Source organism: Stigmatopora argus, chromosome 18 (assembly GCF_051989625.1).
Source record: "Stigmatopora argus isolate UIUO_Sarg chromosome 18, RoL_Sarg_1.0, whole genome shotgun sequence".
NCBI classification, from domain to species: Eukaryota; Metazoa; Chordata; class Actinopteri; order Syngnathiformes; family Syngnathidae; genus Stigmatopora; species Stigmatopora argus.
This window is the reverse complement of record NC_135404.1, coordinates 9,897,765-9,914,390: the sequence shown is the minus strand read 5'-3', so window position 1 is coordinate 9,914,390 and position 16,626 is coordinate 9,897,765. Positions and strand designations below refer to the sequence as shown.

The 16,626-nt window shown below is 39.5% G+C and overlaps 1 protein-coding gene across 10 annotated transcripts in view; it reads left to right on the top strand.

Annotated features, from left to right (window-relative positions):
- Positions 1-16,626, top strand: part of LOC144093077 (voltage-gated potassium channel KCNC1-like) — a 34,220-nt gene that overhangs the window by 15,198 nt on the left and 2,396 nt on the right. The window contains exons 3-7 of one of the 10 annotated variants that reach the window (XR_013306210.1): positions 4,063-5,044; positions 6,187-6,381; positions 7,175-7,303; positions 8,418-8,438; positions 11,338-11,379. Coding sequence is in view for 9 of the 10 variants with exons in the window: in XM_077626359.1 (XP_077482485.1) it covers positions 4,063-5,044; positions 6,187-6,381; positions 8,418-8,438; positions 13,451-13,605 (1,353 nt within the window). In the remaining variant the exon portion in view is untranslated. Of the gene's footprint in view, positions 1-4,062; positions 5,045-6,186; positions 6,382-7,174; positions 7,304-8,417; positions 8,439-11,337; positions 11,380-13,450; positions 14,575-16,626 lie in introns of those variants that run through there. The other 9 variants (XM_077626364.1, XM_077626366.1, XM_077626359.1 and 6 more) reach the window with 9 other exon arrangements.

The following is a 16,626-nucleotide window of genomic DNA, read 5'->3' as shown; positions in this document are numbered from 1 at the left end:
TGTCCTTCCTCCCGACGAGAAAAAACAAACGAACTGATCCTTAACCTAATCCCCGTCTAGTCGATATTATTGGAGTCATTTGAACCGTGTCAAGGTCACTCCCCTTTTGACACCCTCGCTCCTAATTTGGCTTCTGTGCATGCAAACCAGTTCGTCATTGCAGCCGCATTGAAACACTATTTGGCTCCGTCCTGTCCTTGGTGTCTGAAAGCAGAGGCTAACGCAGTGGTTGCCATGGCGACCGAGAGCCAGGCAGGGGTTGGGGGGGTGCTGAGTGTAATACTGTAATGATAAAGCTCTTCTGGATGGTGCCGCAGTAAACACAGCACCACTAGGGTCCCGTTAAGAAGAGCATGGTGCGTCGCACAAATCAGCGGTGACCATCTCAATGTGGATATATCGCCACCCTCCTTTTACCCCTCTTTTGTCGTCCTCTCCGCTCATTGCGGCCGTCCTCTCTCGCATGGCATTGGTGAGAAGAACGCCATTGTCGCTTCCCTCTCCAATCTTTCACTGTGGTCGTCCAAACACAATCAACGCTCCATCAACTTCCGTCTCTCTCTTTTTCTGTCTGACTCTCAACCTTCTGAATTTATGTTGATGATCTCTAGGAATCTAATTTGAGAGTCGAGCGAGCGAGCGGAACTCCATCGGGCCTTGAAGGTCATTGTGGCTGCAGGTGTCTCACTTGTTTGGGCTTCAGTGTGGGGAATCGAGAGCATTATAGGTCTCACCTAGGATGGTGTACTCACAGCGCCGCGCGCACGCGCTCTTGATGCAGGGGTGCACGCGGGTAAAGGGGATAAATAATTATGAGGGATCGGAACTCCTCCTTTTATCGTCGTCCTCCAACTCTTTCTTTTGACGGCGGCCCTTCGATGCGGCACTCGCGTTCGTGCGTGTGCCTGGCAACAGCTCAAATGTCGTTTGTCTGGCTCGTGTTCTGACTTTTGTCCAGGAGACGACTTGCGCTGGTCACCAGAAACACCTGCGCCCACCTGGCTAACATTTTTTTGTTTTAAAAGCATGCCTCAAAGATTGAGTTAAGTCAATGGTTTCCATTTCGATCGATTGTATGTATGTAGTATTTTTTTTCTCTTATTGCCGCTCTCCAGCTTTTGCATTTTAACTGAAAACAAAACAAACTGTTCATTTTACTTCAACAAATAGCTAATTGTCGACCTTTTAGAATGTTGATCAATGTTGATCACTTTGCACCGATTTATTTTCTGCTTGTAGCTTGGCGCACAATGATGTAATGTGAACAATCTCATGATGATGTTTTGACTTGCTTTGCTGCTATTTTGAAATGCGATCAAAGGCAGTTCTCTCCTCCAAATCTATTTTTTCCAAAGGTATTCCAATACTTAAGAACCAACTCAGCATTTCTTTCTGATTTTAATCCAGTCTTACTATCAAATATGTTATTTGCGTTTGATCGAGATTTTATTTTCTATTTACATTGACCTATTTTACTTTTCCCGAGCCCTACATTTGTTTACATCAAGCTTTTTCCTCCCTCTCATATTTTTATAGTTCATTTTGTCGCCGTCAACTTTCTCCTTCATGCAATGGTCGTCTGGTCTCCCTCCCACCTGTCCGCCCCCTTCTGTGCCTCCACCTGCGTATCCTACATAAAGCGACGCTACTGTAGCTTTGCCACTGTATTCTTTTTGTGTGTACTACTGTAGCTTGGCCGGTCTTTTTCTCCTTTGTGAGCGCTTTGAGCTTTCTCTCCTGAGAATTCGGTGGGATTTGGTACAAAAAATGATGCTCTGTAATTAGCAGAAAGCTGTGTTATTTTGGGCAATACTTGAAAAGGCTTTATCTTATTTTTCAGTATATTTATAGCATTTGCGGCAGTGTTGTCAGAGTGCGTCGCAAAAATAGTTTTTGTGGATGCAGTAATATTCACAGTTCAGTACTGCTCAACTGTTTATGTACTGAAATTGCACAGAAAGATCATTCATTCATTCTTTCATTCATCATCTATACCACCCATCGTCCAAAAGGTTGCAGGAGTTGACCCTAGATTGGTCACCAGTCAGTCGTAGGGCACACAGAAAGACAGACAACCACTCGCACTGCCACAGAGTGGGAATCGAACCCAGACCGCCCGCACCAAAGTCAGGCGGAAGAATCACTGCACCGTCGGGTGGCGTACAGAAAGATATGTTCAGTGATTTGAACCTTAATTGTTCCTAAAATTGTTTATTTTAATATCATAAAAAGCTAGCATATAAGACATCATTTATTTATTTTTTTCTTGCCGTCCAAATGCACAAGACAAAGCTTTTCATACATAACCAAAGCATATGCATTATCTTCCCATATTTTTCAAATATAAAAAAATGGTGCAATAAATACAACAGTGAGCTAACTAAGCACTTTAATGGTCAAAAATGAAACTATATGAACTTTTATGGCAGACCATTTTTTTTTCTGCACTGAAGCATTAGAGTAATCCATTCTTTAACAAAACAGGCTGACCCCTAAGTATTTGCTCAAATATCATTTTTTTGTTCATTAGACATTTATAGTCTGATTTTTGCAATTACCCCAAAACAATCAGGAAATGACACTAAAAGTACACTCAAAGCCTACGATCAGTGCTATTTATGCCAATACGATGCGTGGTTGTACAATATGCCTTACATCACACGCGCCGTCATGAGAAAACAACAGTAGAAGACTTGTGGGTAATATATGTACTTTATTCTTTTCCTTCTGCTTGCCCTCAATTGCGTGTGTGAAATTCCAAGCCAATGAGGAAGTGCAATGAGCAGGTCCCGCTGGTGCTATCCCGCTTCCCCGAGACACACCGGCATGGGGGTAGCGGCAGGAGGAGGGTGATTGAGAAGCTGCGTGTGTGCGTGTTTGGCGATGGAGGGGGAGAGCACTGCAGCAATCTGAGAAAATAGGTCAGACATAGCAGAGGAGAAAAGAGGTACAGGAAAGAGATGGAGAAGGAAAAGGAAATGCAATTCTTCGGGATACAAAAATGGACAATTGTGGTGTACTTGAGCTAATGTGTGCATGAATACGGCAATTTACTGCCTCTTTAATGGACTCTTCTAGATGCACCTGCAGGCCATGTTTGCTGGCCATTGACCGACTCTCCTCTTTTGGCTGAACGTTAGCTCACGCGTTCTAAAAATAAACGTGTCAATAGCCTTTCCAATAAGTACAAGCCAAATGGCTCTTTTGAGGAAGTTTGCTCTCGATGTTACATAAGCGCATAAAGCCAAAAAATACAGTGCGGCACACATAGGATACACTAAATGCACTCAGGCTCCTTATACGTATATGGGCTCCACTCAGCTATGAATTACCTTTCTCTTTTTGCTCTTTGGGCATGGGTGGTGTTTTATTATTTATTTGATGAAGCACAAAGTATACTGCGCCTATAAATACACACTGCGGCCCCACTGGATCGGACTGCGCCAGGGAAAAAGATTGCGCGGTAACCGCACACACAATGGAATTGATTCATTGACAATTGCTTAGGTACATATAGAAAGTGCACTTGGTGTTGATACAGAAAATTGCCTTCATGAGTCATGGGAGAAGGTTGGAATGCTCGGAAAAGAAACTCACGAGGAAGGAAAAGATCCTTTTAGAGGTTCAACTGTACTCATAAAACACATTGACTAAAATGCAGTCAAACAAAGTGGCAAATAAAAAAGCTTCAGTAAGAGCAACACGTGCGTCTGTGTGTGTATACTGTAGTCTATGTACAAAATAGTTTTAGTCGACACTGATCTGAGTAATTAAGACTAAAAATAAGATTAGGAGCTACTCTCCATGTCTCACACTTTTTTACAAACTCCAGCCGGACACCGTAACGCAGGCAACACCTCAAATCTAATTACATTAAAAAAGTAGTCCAGAGATTTTACTTATCTCTTGGACAACTTTAGAATTTATTACAATATATAGAGAAGAAGATCAGATGATTTGTAATAGTCACCATGTTACAATAATAATACCAAAAAAACCCTCAATGAATGTATTTTCTAGTGTCACTTACAACTAACTGCATTCTTCTCTTGGTCCCCCCAGTACGTGGCGTTTGGCTCCCTATTTTTCATCCTCATCTCCATCTCCACTTTCTGCATGGAGACGCATGAGGCCTTCAACACCATCCTCAACAAGACTGAGAACGTGACGGTGGGCAACGTGACGCGGGAGGAGATCGTCTACGAGGTGGTGACCGACAGCTGGCTGACGTACGTGGAGGGCGTCTGCGTCATCTGGTTCACCATCGAAGTCCTCCTGCGAGTCATTTTCTGCCCCGACAAGGTCGAGTTCTTCAAAAGCTCCCTGAACATCATTGACTTTGTGGCCATCTTGCCCTTCTACCTGGAGGTGGGCTTAAGCGGTCTCTCATCCAAAGCCGCCAAGGACGTCCTGGGATTCCTCCGCGTGGTGCGATTTGTCCGAATCCTCCGAATCTTCAAGCTGACCCGTCACTTTGTGGGTCTGCGTGTCCTCGGCCACACCCTCCGTGCCAGCACCAACGAGTTCCTCCTGCTCATCATCTTCTTAGCCCTGGGAGTCCTCATCTTCGCCACCATGATCTATTACGCCGAGAGGATCGGCGCCCACCCGGACGACCCGGCGGCGAACGCCCACACCAACTTCAAGAACATCCCCATTGGTTTCTGGTGGGCCGTGGTGACCATGACCACGCTGGGATACGGAGACATGTACCCGGAGACGTGGTCGGGGATGCTGGTGGGGGCTCTGTGTGCCTTGGCCGGCGTGCTGACCATCGCTATGCCCGTTCCCGTCATCGTCAACAACTTCGGCATGTATTACTCTCTGGCCATGGCCAAGCAAAAGTTGCCCAAAAAGAAGAACAAACATATTCCCAGAGCACCTCAGCCGGGGTCTCCCAATTACTGCAAGCCGGACGCCTTGGCCATGGCTACTGCCTCACCGCAAAGGCTCTTGGGAAATGTTCTAGGTGGAGTCATGGGCTCCGGGGGCCTCGGGGGTGACTGTCCTCTTGCCCAAGAAGAAATTATAGAGATTAACAGAGGTGAGCGGCTTGTTTTTTACTCTGCTAGAACTAATTTAAGAGAAAGTTCTGCACATGGGTGGGCAAAGGTCGCATGCAGCCAGTCTCTTTTTTCATCTCTATCAAGAGTTTGTTTTACAATATGTTCAGAAAGTTATACATTTGTATGAACAGATAGCCATACAGTTCAACAAGTGAAAATCTAGGAACAAACACTAAATAAGGATAGCAGGGAGTGAACTCAATTATCTATTAAAAGAGCTGAATGCATTTCAAATTGCACTGACTTGGCATTTCCTCCATGGCATCACCAATAAAACCAGCAAGGGAGGTAATTTACTTATTGGTTTGCTTTTTACATGTGCCGGTGCACCTTTAATGCATCATGATGGTCATCAGAGAGCTAAAAAATATTGCCCCCGTCAGCTGTTTTATGACGTTCCGTCTGCGTTGCTTTCCCTTACTTCATCAAAAAATTCTCATTGGCCATTAACACAGGAAGCTGTGATCTAGCCATATTCGACTATTTTTTTTTCATGACTACAAATAGGCTCCATCTTTTCCGTTGAGAAAAGTACTTTTTAGCCACAAGAAACTGCGAAAAGTTTTGGAAGCAGCACAGAAGTTATGTAGATCCAGTTTGGATTGGAAATAACAGTTGCAATTTTTATACAAAAAAGCACGCTTCCAAAACTTGTTAAAATAAAAGCTCAAATGTTTTTTTCTTCACGTGTAAGTGAGAATTTCATTAGTGCGTAGGTGTGTTTTTGTATAATGTGTGATAGAGTAGTATAGTACTTAATGAGAGAATTTGTAAGTGTCAATTATGTTAATGTTTAGAGTATTTGAGTTCAATATATAAGAGAGCTTCAGTATTTTGTATGAGAGCAAAAGGGTTCCAATTTTTGTGAATGTTTCTCCAGTTGTTGGAGCCTTTTTGTTGTTTGTCTAAAAACGATTTGGCTTGTTTTACGCGTGAGGGCAAGAGGTTGTCAGTTATGAGTATTTAAATAATGTATGAATTAAGTTCATCCTAGCCTATCATACAGTGATAGTCGGCCTGTAATAAGCTAGACTTTATTGTAACACTATGATCAATGCTGAGCCTTTTCACTGTCATGTATTTTCTGGCTCCAATTCACCATTGGCTACATCCTGTGCAGATTCCAAACAGAACGGTGACGCGGCTTCGGCCGCGCTGGCCAACGAAGACTGCCCCACCATCGACCAGGTGCTCAGCCCCGACGAGAGGAGCCCTATCGGGCGGGGTCCGACCCGGGAACGCTACCAGCAGGACCGCGCCTGCTTCCTGCTTAACACCAGGGAATTCCGAGCCACAGATGGGAATGTGCGGAAAGGTACGTCACGCATCCGGAAAACGCTGACGCAAACATGTTGTTTACACGTTGAGTAAACATTTAGAAGGGAGAGCACACATTAAGCGGAAGATATTTGACTCCAAACACATGCTCACATGCACACTCAGCTCTTGTGCTGTGCTCTGGCGTGTAAGCGCCTCTTTTCCATCCATGTTGTCTGTGTGCCATCACGGCTTGGTTTGCCTACTTCTCCGTCTGACCTCCAACGTTTCTGTGCGTCTTCTCGATTTGATTGCTTCCTTTCTGGTTTGACTTGCTCCACCTTTCCACGGTGTCCATACGATTGTTTGCGTGTGCCGTGGCATCCATCCATGCTCATAAACAGTCTTTCTCTGTCTTCTGGACTCAGACAGTTGACCATGCATTAATTTATCTTCTCGTCACTTCTTTTTCTCTCTCTCTCTCCTGACTCCTCCCTATGTACTTTTTATTTTTTTACCCTTTATTTCATCATTTTGCCTAACCTTAACCTGCCCACTCATTTCCCTTCCCCGGGATAATTCCATGACCCCATATTCCATCCCCTTTTCTCCTTTTGTGCCACATCCAACCCCACCCAAACCTCCCCTCCCTCTTAATTTTGACATCAACTACATTATCTTTGTGCTCATGACAACCAAACACCTTAATCCATCCATCCATCCATCCATCCATCCATCCACCTGCCGGCCACTCATCGCAATCAAACCACCGCTGCCGCCAACCTGCACCCAAACACTCCTTCACACTCCCTCCAAACTTTTCAACACCCCCCTTGTTGACAACAAACTAGAGGCAGCAGCCCTGGCACCCAGCCCAGACTCCCCTCTGACTGAGGATTGGTATAAGATGGAAGGGTCTCTGTTACAGCAGGACCTCAATGCAAACTCCACCTCTTCCTGGATCAAACCATAGACCAGAGGTAACAATGCAAGAGTAAGACAAACGAATCCAATAATCACAATAGTCAAAAGAGCCCTAGCAACAGGTTTGGCTTCAAGTGTCCACTCAATTCCATTTGGCTCTCCATCATGTAGCATGCTATGGCATTTTTTGTATATCAACTGCAGCAGCAGCAGCAGCAGCAGCAGCACAGAAACGACATGAACACAAAATACACACTTGCAATTACACTTACTCACATTAACTCGCTTTGTCCGTCTTTTCCCTCGTCATGAGACGCCCCTAACCCGTGGCCTCAGATGTGCAGGCTCTTGAGCTGAGTTTACGGCGGACACACAGAAATTATTTGGCTTGAAATATGAACGAAATATGAACCAAATATAACCGAACCACAGCCCAATCACATAGCCGGTTTGCTCTTTTTGTGAATTGCAGCAATACAGTACATTCATTGTGTGTGTGTTTGTTTGTTGTTTTTACACAATTTAACACAGCTTTGTGATCATGTGTGTATCCTGGTGGAAACATTCAAATATGAACACAGTAGTAGTGACGAGACGTAGTGGAAGGAGGGAGAGGGAGTCATGAAACTCCCAATTTTTGAATATTTTAAATACTTTGGCAGTGAATTTGATTCTAAACACACCAGCTGACATCAATGAATATTGTGTTCTTTTATGGATGAGTGAGTCAAAAAAAAAGATTTTGATATACGAAAAGCAGTAGATTTAAAGATTCACAATCATTCATACTACTTTTTTAAATTACAAGCATAGTCACTGAAAGAACTAGACTCACAAGTGAAGGAGCCTCTATAGAGACTTTTTGTGGCTATTCTTGCCATTGGAATTATTACTATCTTTTAATTTTACATTCATTGTGTTTTGACTCAAACATCGTTTGACATCAGTTGATGATAAATTGATCTCAAAAGCCAGTATACTGCCAAAAAATGCTCCCCCCTTCTTTCACTTTTGACCCATATGACCCCCTCATAATTGCAATAGAATAAAAAAATAAAAATAAAAGACTGTAGAATAAAAGGCAACACACACTTGAAGAAACGGGAAAAAGCGGTTCACATAGTTGCCATCTGACGTGCCTCTGTTGTTGTTGTTGTTTCTCCTCTTCAGGTTGTGTCATATCACGCGTGTGTATGTGGGCTCTTTCATTCCTACACGTGACACACACTGTCTCAACGCCGTCTGAGTGTCGTGTTGGTGTTGTCGTGCGTGGCTTACTTTTGGTTCTTACTCCTTTTCCCCCCCTGATAATGTGTATAGCAGTGTGAACTCCTTTGCCCCACGGGCCTCACCCTTGGGGAAACAAAAACAACCCTTTGAAAACAAATTGAAACACTATTTAGATGTGCACAAAGCTGCAAATTCAGTACAAAAACGAAAAGTGCACATGATTATATAAAGACAAAAGTATATAAAAACAAAAGTATTGGACACTGGGCTAATACAAATATATGAAATAGTCTGACACCACTGAGACTGTTTAAGATAAGACAATAATAATAAAAACATTAGGATTTTCAAAGTGATACAATGGCTTTCTGTTGTATTTCTGAACATTAATGGAGACATTTCGGATACAGTCCAACTCTTGATTGCTTCAAATAATCAGGAGGTCCGTCCAAAGACTTTTGTCTATTTAACTATCCATCCCAGCGTGTCATGTTATTCCAAAGTGCAATTTCCCAAGGCCCAAGGTCACTGTGGTAAAGGGGAGACATTAAGGTCAAAGGGATAGTACTTCTGAAAACGACACTGTGCTGACGACAAGCTAAACACCCTCCATGTGAGAACGCCCCTTTGTGCTTTATGACCTTCATCAATCAGGTTCTCCCTGTCATCATCATCATCATATAAAAGATCGAACACGGTGTCGTTGGAGCTTAGTGCTTCGGAAATACTATTCCCAAGATCGTGCGACTGAGCTTTCAGTGCCAAGTGTAGCCCAAAGCTTCATAACTCTTTGCTCCCTTGAAAGAAATGCAATGAAATACAGCTCAAAGCTCCACTTGGTAACTAAAAGACTTTGCTCATTCAGTCCAAGATTTCAAAACTTGGCAGGTTGAATTAAAAAGTAGCAACAAGGTAAGCAGTAGGTCTAAGACAATACTACACTTTTGGTTGATCCTCTTGTAAAAACAAAATATGTGCCAATAAATCCCTCTTTAAAGCAAATCAGGATTCAGAAAGAGAAATTTAGTTCATTAAAAGGAGGCCTCAAGATTTGTATAAATGTTTACAGTTTAAGACTTACAGTTTATGACGGTAATGCTAACACACAATGGGGAATGCAGAAAAATAAAGAGGACACACCCAAAAGATGCAAGTCAGTACATATGAAATAAGGTTAAAAGGAAAAAAACAGGGGCAATTTTCCTGTTTTTAAAGAGGGATTCGTAGTTATTCTTGTGTGCTGCAGGTATGTTTTCCCCCCGCTCCGTAGATAAACGCTTAAGATGTCTTTGCCAAGTTGTTTTGGAAAGCTTTACATGTTCCTTCAATTTTGATTGTGGGCCATCTGGCTTCCTTTGCTTTCAATGCAAAATATGCATGGCTAATTTAGAGGGTTATACGCGTGGCTACTGGGGACCTTCAACAACAATTCCCCCCCATCTTGTTAATTCTCTTCGTGTGGTTTTATTAAATATTTTTCTTCTTTTTTAAATTCGCCTAGTTTTTGTCACTTGGTTGTTTTTTGTGTTGTTTTTAACTGTGCTTTTTGTGTGATTTTTAAACTGTGTTTTGGTGTGGTGTTTTATTTTATAGTTTTGTTTTTTTCCTGTATATTTTTTATAGGGCTAAGTTATAATTTGATTTTTGGTGGCATTCAGTGTGGTTGAACTCATAAGTTTTGTGCACCACCGTTTTGTTGACCTGGTGTTGTGTTTGAGTTTTAACATCATTTTCCAAAAATACATCAAACAAATATGGCAGGGGAATTTATTCATTTTTACCCAAAAAGCTAGAATGATCCTGTATCATGCCGTTTTAAAGAGCAGTACTCTAATGTGTTCTATTTCACAGTCAATTTTTAACAACTAGCCAGCCAGTACTACATATCTCATTGATTATTGATAGATTTTATTGTTGTTTTCCTTAAGGCACGTTTTTATTGGTCTCTGTAGTATCAGCTCACGTTAAAATATTAATCATGGCCAGTTTTTATAGTGAGCCCTTGAAACAGTATCCAACCAAATACAGTATTTCTTGTAAAAGTGGTAACACTTGTCTCCATTTTCATATCACCTCATTATGGTTTACTGCAAATATTACTTTTTCTGAGCCAGAGGTAGGTAGTTTTTATCAGAAATAAAGCTAGTACAGCATAAGAAGATCAAGAAGGCGTTCTAATCTTCACTCAATCTGTGAATCAGCACAATTCTATTAAAGTAATATGTTAAAATAATGCACTCAGGTTTCATTTACCTTGTTAAGATAAAACAAACTGTCCAATGTCCTCAGTTCTGAGGTTGTAATTTTATCCCATTGGTCGATCGACTACATAATACACCTTTCAATCTAAAACTTCCCAATACGACTTTCCCATCGACCGTAACCCTATAATAACGTCCAATACGACCTTTGTGACCGTCACCAGAAAGACGCTTTATCAGTGCAGTATTGAATTGCAGATGAGGTGTACCTAATGAAGCGGTCCCATTTCCTGCTCTGGATTACGCCTGACGATCGCAAATGTGGTCAGGAACAGATCAATCGTTTTAATTAAGTGTAACTGGAGTCGCGGCATCTTTAACGGGCAATTGATCCCACGTTCCAAACAGCACAGTTTGTGGCCCTCGCGAACATTTACGAATAATCCTTTCAATCCTTACGTTTATTTATTTGTATTATATTGTACATGTATCGAGAGGGAATTTCAATTTCGCTGCTTTTTGCTTCAGATTTCCTCTTTTGTTTAAGAGTCTGGTCAGATTATTTGCAGTGTTTGCCTCTCTTGTGTTCCTCCTTGTGCTTCCTTCTCCATCAGTTTCACCTTCCGCGATTAACGCTCATTCTCCCATCCCATCTCCAGGCCGCCAATGCAGTGCAAGTGTATCTTAAAGTCTGACTGTAGGTAGGTATATATACACATTCCCTTTCTTAGTGTAAAGTGCAGTGTGACTGTGGGTTGAGTCGTTTGTCATCAATTAGCCACACGCGACTATTTCCCCTGATAAAAAAAAGCAAAGGGACCAAAGCTTTGGCATTTGTTTTGTAAAAGCACTCGTTACCAAGGTGACGAGTTGACTTCTGCAGACTGCAGTGGCTGAGATACACAATGAGCACATTCTGTTTTTATTCTTATGCTCACTAAACAATGTGATTATACATACATAAAACATACGAAAGGACCAAATTGGAGTCAAAAATACTGGAAATACTAAACCATGTGGTACTGACAATATTTATGTATGTATATGTGAAAATACGCACAAGCCTCATTTTTCATCTATTTCATCCACTTTTGACTTTTCATTGAACCACACTGGACAAGTGTTTCAGATTTATGGAAATAATGAAGAAATATATTGTAAAATCATTTCTTTAAGACAATACTCATTACAAAATAAGGCAAGAAAATTGTTATTTTATTTTAAAATTTCTCACTTGCTCACCATTTAGATTGAGAGACAAAAATACTTCTCAAACTTTCAACTCAACAACACAACTTTAAAATAACTTTTGTTTTACTAAGCATTAAATTGAAAACTTTGAGAGCATTTTTTTTTATTATTATCCGAACATGTACCCTTTCGTCTCTACTTTTGGGTGCCACGCGGTTCCTAAAATCTTCACGAAACAGCTTTATTTAGAAATGTTCAGCCCTAGAAAAGGCATCATCAATATTTTACTGAGTTACCATTCGACTAATGCGGTTCAGCACACACACAAAAAAGGAAAAGCGGGCTTTTATGTATGGTTGGCTCAAGCGAAGCATCATCGAAGGGTCAGCGGCTGCCCTACTAGTTGTTTTTGTCATATAGCGTGACAAAAATGAACTTTTATGACTTTTTTTCTGGGTGGAAACATCCTTTAGTTTAGTTCTACAGTTGTTGTTGATTGTTTTTATCCCCCAAGTTAAGAAAATGTGGTAGAGTGTGGCAATTTTTTAAGAGAAGGTGAGGTTGGATACTCATGATGTTCATCACTTGACCAAACTTCTATTTATTGTTGGGAACTACACAATGGGAAGGGACACATTATTTGGTATTTGATAACTCACAAAAGAAAAGGTTGATAGTAAATCCACAAACAAGTGTCGTGTCCCACTGTAAACAATAATCCACATATTCGGATCTCTCTGGATTAGGATGTGTTTTGAATTTTGCCACAAGGTTCTTTTTTCTTTTTTGTTGACCAGGTGAAGTTTACTAGACTCAAAAGCTTGATTTGAAAGTGAATAAGAAAACATATTTTTATACAATACATACGGACTGATAATAAAATGTTATACGGAAAACATGTATTTTGTAAAATTGTGAAATCTCAACTTAAAAACTACAACAGTGGTTCTCATGTATTAAGTAAAAAAATACCTGCTCTAAACAAAAAACAAGCAGTTATTAAAGATTCTCAACAAATACAAACTCTTTGACATTTGATGTCATTGTTAATTGACATGACCATCATTTTTTCCATCATAAGCGTTTTATAAAATTTCCGCTGTACTGTTTTATTACTGTAATTAAAATACTTCGTCATTTCCTGGTGAAAAACTATATGTAAAAATTATTGAATGTACTGTACCTTGAAACTTCAGGTGGTCAAATCCTATGCAATAATTTGTATGGGCTCAGTGTTGTCTAAAGCATGCGTATCAGGAACGCAATGACGGGTGCTTTATTCATCGAGCCTATAAAGCTGTTAGCTATTAAAACTGTATGCTTTTTGGAAGAAAAAAAAAACAAAAAACAAAAACCAAAGACATGTCATAACTCGCATTTTCTTGTTTTGTCTTGTCTGTCTTGTCTTTGTGTGTCTTTCTGTCCTTTTGTATGTCTTTTTAATTTCATGACATTTTAAACTGACTTTTTGCTGACATGCTTTTCATTTTCTTTTTACTTTAAAATCTTGGGTGGAAACCACTGACGATTGTTCAAACGTGTAATTGTTTTTTTGGGGTTAAAACTTTAACCATAAAATAGCTACAAGTTATGAGAAATCTCGCAGTCTGACAAACGTAACGGGGATGTCTGGCTCGTCTCTTCGGCTAGCCCCCATCACGAGCCCACCTTTCGAAAGCTACGAGGCACCGGGCCCGTTGCGCCGTTGTCGTTCGCCAATCCCCTCCATTTTGTAGCGGGAAGGCCGCACAAGATGGGATGTTAAAAGATGCGTATAAATCTCCGTGGACGCTGCACACTGTCAAAACGGATAGCAATAAGATCACGTGAACTTGAATGTAGACCAAATCTTGTCTTGTGAATCTCACTGTTTATGATGCATGCGCCAGGTTAGAAAATAGGTTTAAAATAGAAGCTTCAAAGGGTAACTTCTGTTTCACTAATAGATTAAATGTAAACACATTGTTTAGCAAAGGAATTGTATTACAGTTTCAAAAAAGATTCACTTTTCATGTTGTTCAATTACATCTTTTATGACTGAATTGAAATGACAGAACTACCACAAGACGGAATTAATCATCATAAAACAAAAAAACATCATCCACAACAACATATCAGTGGAACAGAGCTCAAAGTAAAATCAAATAATATTTAAAAATGTGAAACAAGTCTTAAAAAGAATTTTTAATCTATACTAAAAACAACGAATATTTGTAAAAAGCACCTTGTTATTTTTAAATGAGAGTTTACAAAAGCAACAATACGTTATAAGGCGATAAACTGGACTTTGCCAACTTTTGTTTTTATTCAACTATAGTTGAATTTCTTGACCTTGCGACTATGTAAGTCAGCTTTACAAATAAAATATGATATTAATATCTATATATCGAAAATCTCCTGGGAAAAAGTGCAATAGATGAATGATTAATTGTTAATCATATTTTTGATAAAAGTATTTATTCATTTGGTATTACTTACTGTTAAATCACTGATTCCTATACATATGCAAGTATTGTGCAATATTCTTTCTTTTGTAAATGTCTCTTTTCCCTCACTTAAAAAACGCACACAATTATAAATCAGTGTACAAAGTACCATTATCTCTAACTATAAGTCACTTCTTTAAGGCCTTTTTAATGTTGTAAATTTTGAACATTTGTCAAACATTTTAATTTTTTCACTCTAAATTATAGACACCACTTCTGTTTAGACTGACACAATTGCTTATTTTCATCAATTTAAAAAAAGAAAACAATAACAAAGCTTCCAAAATAGAAGTTGAAGATGTTTAAAATATTAAAAGTAATGCATGCCTGACTTTTTCTGATTATTGAAGGATTGTGCATACTTCATGTACAGGTGTTTGCCCCAACCATTGTTAATTAAAAAAACACACAACAAAAACAAACAACTGCTTTGTGCAATTCAAACATGATCCACGCCTTTATGTATCGCACACTAAAAGGAAGGCAATTCTGGGAAAATAAGTTTGCAATTTGATTGAAGTTGCAGCAAACAAAAAAACAAACAAAAACAAAAATGTACTCTTCTAATGGGCACTATGGGTCCATGCTTCAATGCCCTTGTTAGCCCAGTACATAATACTCGCTTGCACTCAGTGGATAAAAGCCTCTAAACAATCTAGCACACAAACGCTCCTTTTTCCACAATGTGGATGTGACAATGTTGTTCTTTTTTATTTTCTGGAGTTGGAATGTTTGTGTTACGGCCAAAAGAAATGTCCCTGTGTCATTCACGGTGTTTGTACTGGGTTTCTGTTTTGTTTTAAAGATACTTTGAATTTGCATTGTCTTCAATTAAGAAGGAGATATGATCAAACATGGAGACAAAACAGACAGTAAGTGCCTCTATGAGGCCCCTGGAGGCTCTGATTTTATTTTAGGGGTTTATTCTAATTAGCTAGATTTAACTAGCTATATTCCTGTACTTTTCAAGTGATGCTTCACAAACTGTTAGTGTTCAACATGTATTGTAAATATCTGTTATTGCACACGTGAAACATTAAAGTCATGTAAAGTATCATAGATGCGCATTTGTAACTTCTTGCATTCTCAGAGGAATCTTGTTTTCTCACTGAATTTATTGGGAGGTTTAAAAGTACTACTCATGTTTTTTTCCCATTAATGTTAATAGTGGGAATGTACATTAAAGGTTGGAAAATATTTGTTGTATTGATGTAATGTTCATATTTTGTGCAGTGCTTCATAGGTTCATAAAAGGACAGTAATGACGTTCTTTAATAGCTGAAATTCAAAAAGGTTGGGATTAATAAGCCTTTATTTAGTAGTTGTCTAATACATTTCTTAAGCACTTTATTTTTAGCATACATTTAATCATGCCATACTATAACTTACCTGAGCTATTATTTTAAAGGTATACCTTAAAGAAATATTTAGTTATACTTCCACGGTGTGAAATATTTCCATATTGTTTTTTTTCTTTAACAACGTAAGTACTGTGTAATATAGTCCAACTGAAATCAATTGATAAGTTCTAGGAAAATGGTTCATGTTTCTGTTCTGCTTTGTAATGTATTGTTTTGCAAGCTGTTTTTTTCTCGAAGAAGACATTGGGAGAAGATGTTGAAGCCAAGAGAAGAGGGGGATTGTATAACAACATTTTAAATAGGTTTATGGGAAAAGAATGAGTTGTAACATGATCAATTGTATGTTTTGCATTAATATTTCAGAAGTATTTACCCCCTCTGTAAACAAAGCATGCCTATGAGAACAAACAAAACCTGAATGTGACAAATGACTGCAATAGTTATTTCCCGCTTTTGGACGATGCATTCTTTCAACAGGGCGGTTAATACTTCTGTTACGGCAATTGGTGACCTTCATTTTTTTGAAAATTGATCCTTTTAATGTGCCCATAAACACCACGTGTATATGTGTGTGTCCATCTGTCAAAAAATGTTTACATATCACACTCATAACACAAATAATTCAATGAGGTTTGTATTCTAACATGATTGTAGCCTTTTTCTTTTGTTTAGCTGAATGGAGAAAATTACGTCAACATGTTGCCACTGTTTCTTTTTTCACAAAATATTATATTTTGCTGCAAATTCTTGCACTTTATTCTCACAGTTAAACGGCAGTGTACACAGGTAATGCTAATCATTTCCCTTCTTGATTGAAATGCCAAAAGAAAAAGAAAAAGTGACGGTTGCAATTGGCAAAAATAAGACAAAAAAATGCTCAACTTATATCCTTGGTTGGTTTATAATAGTT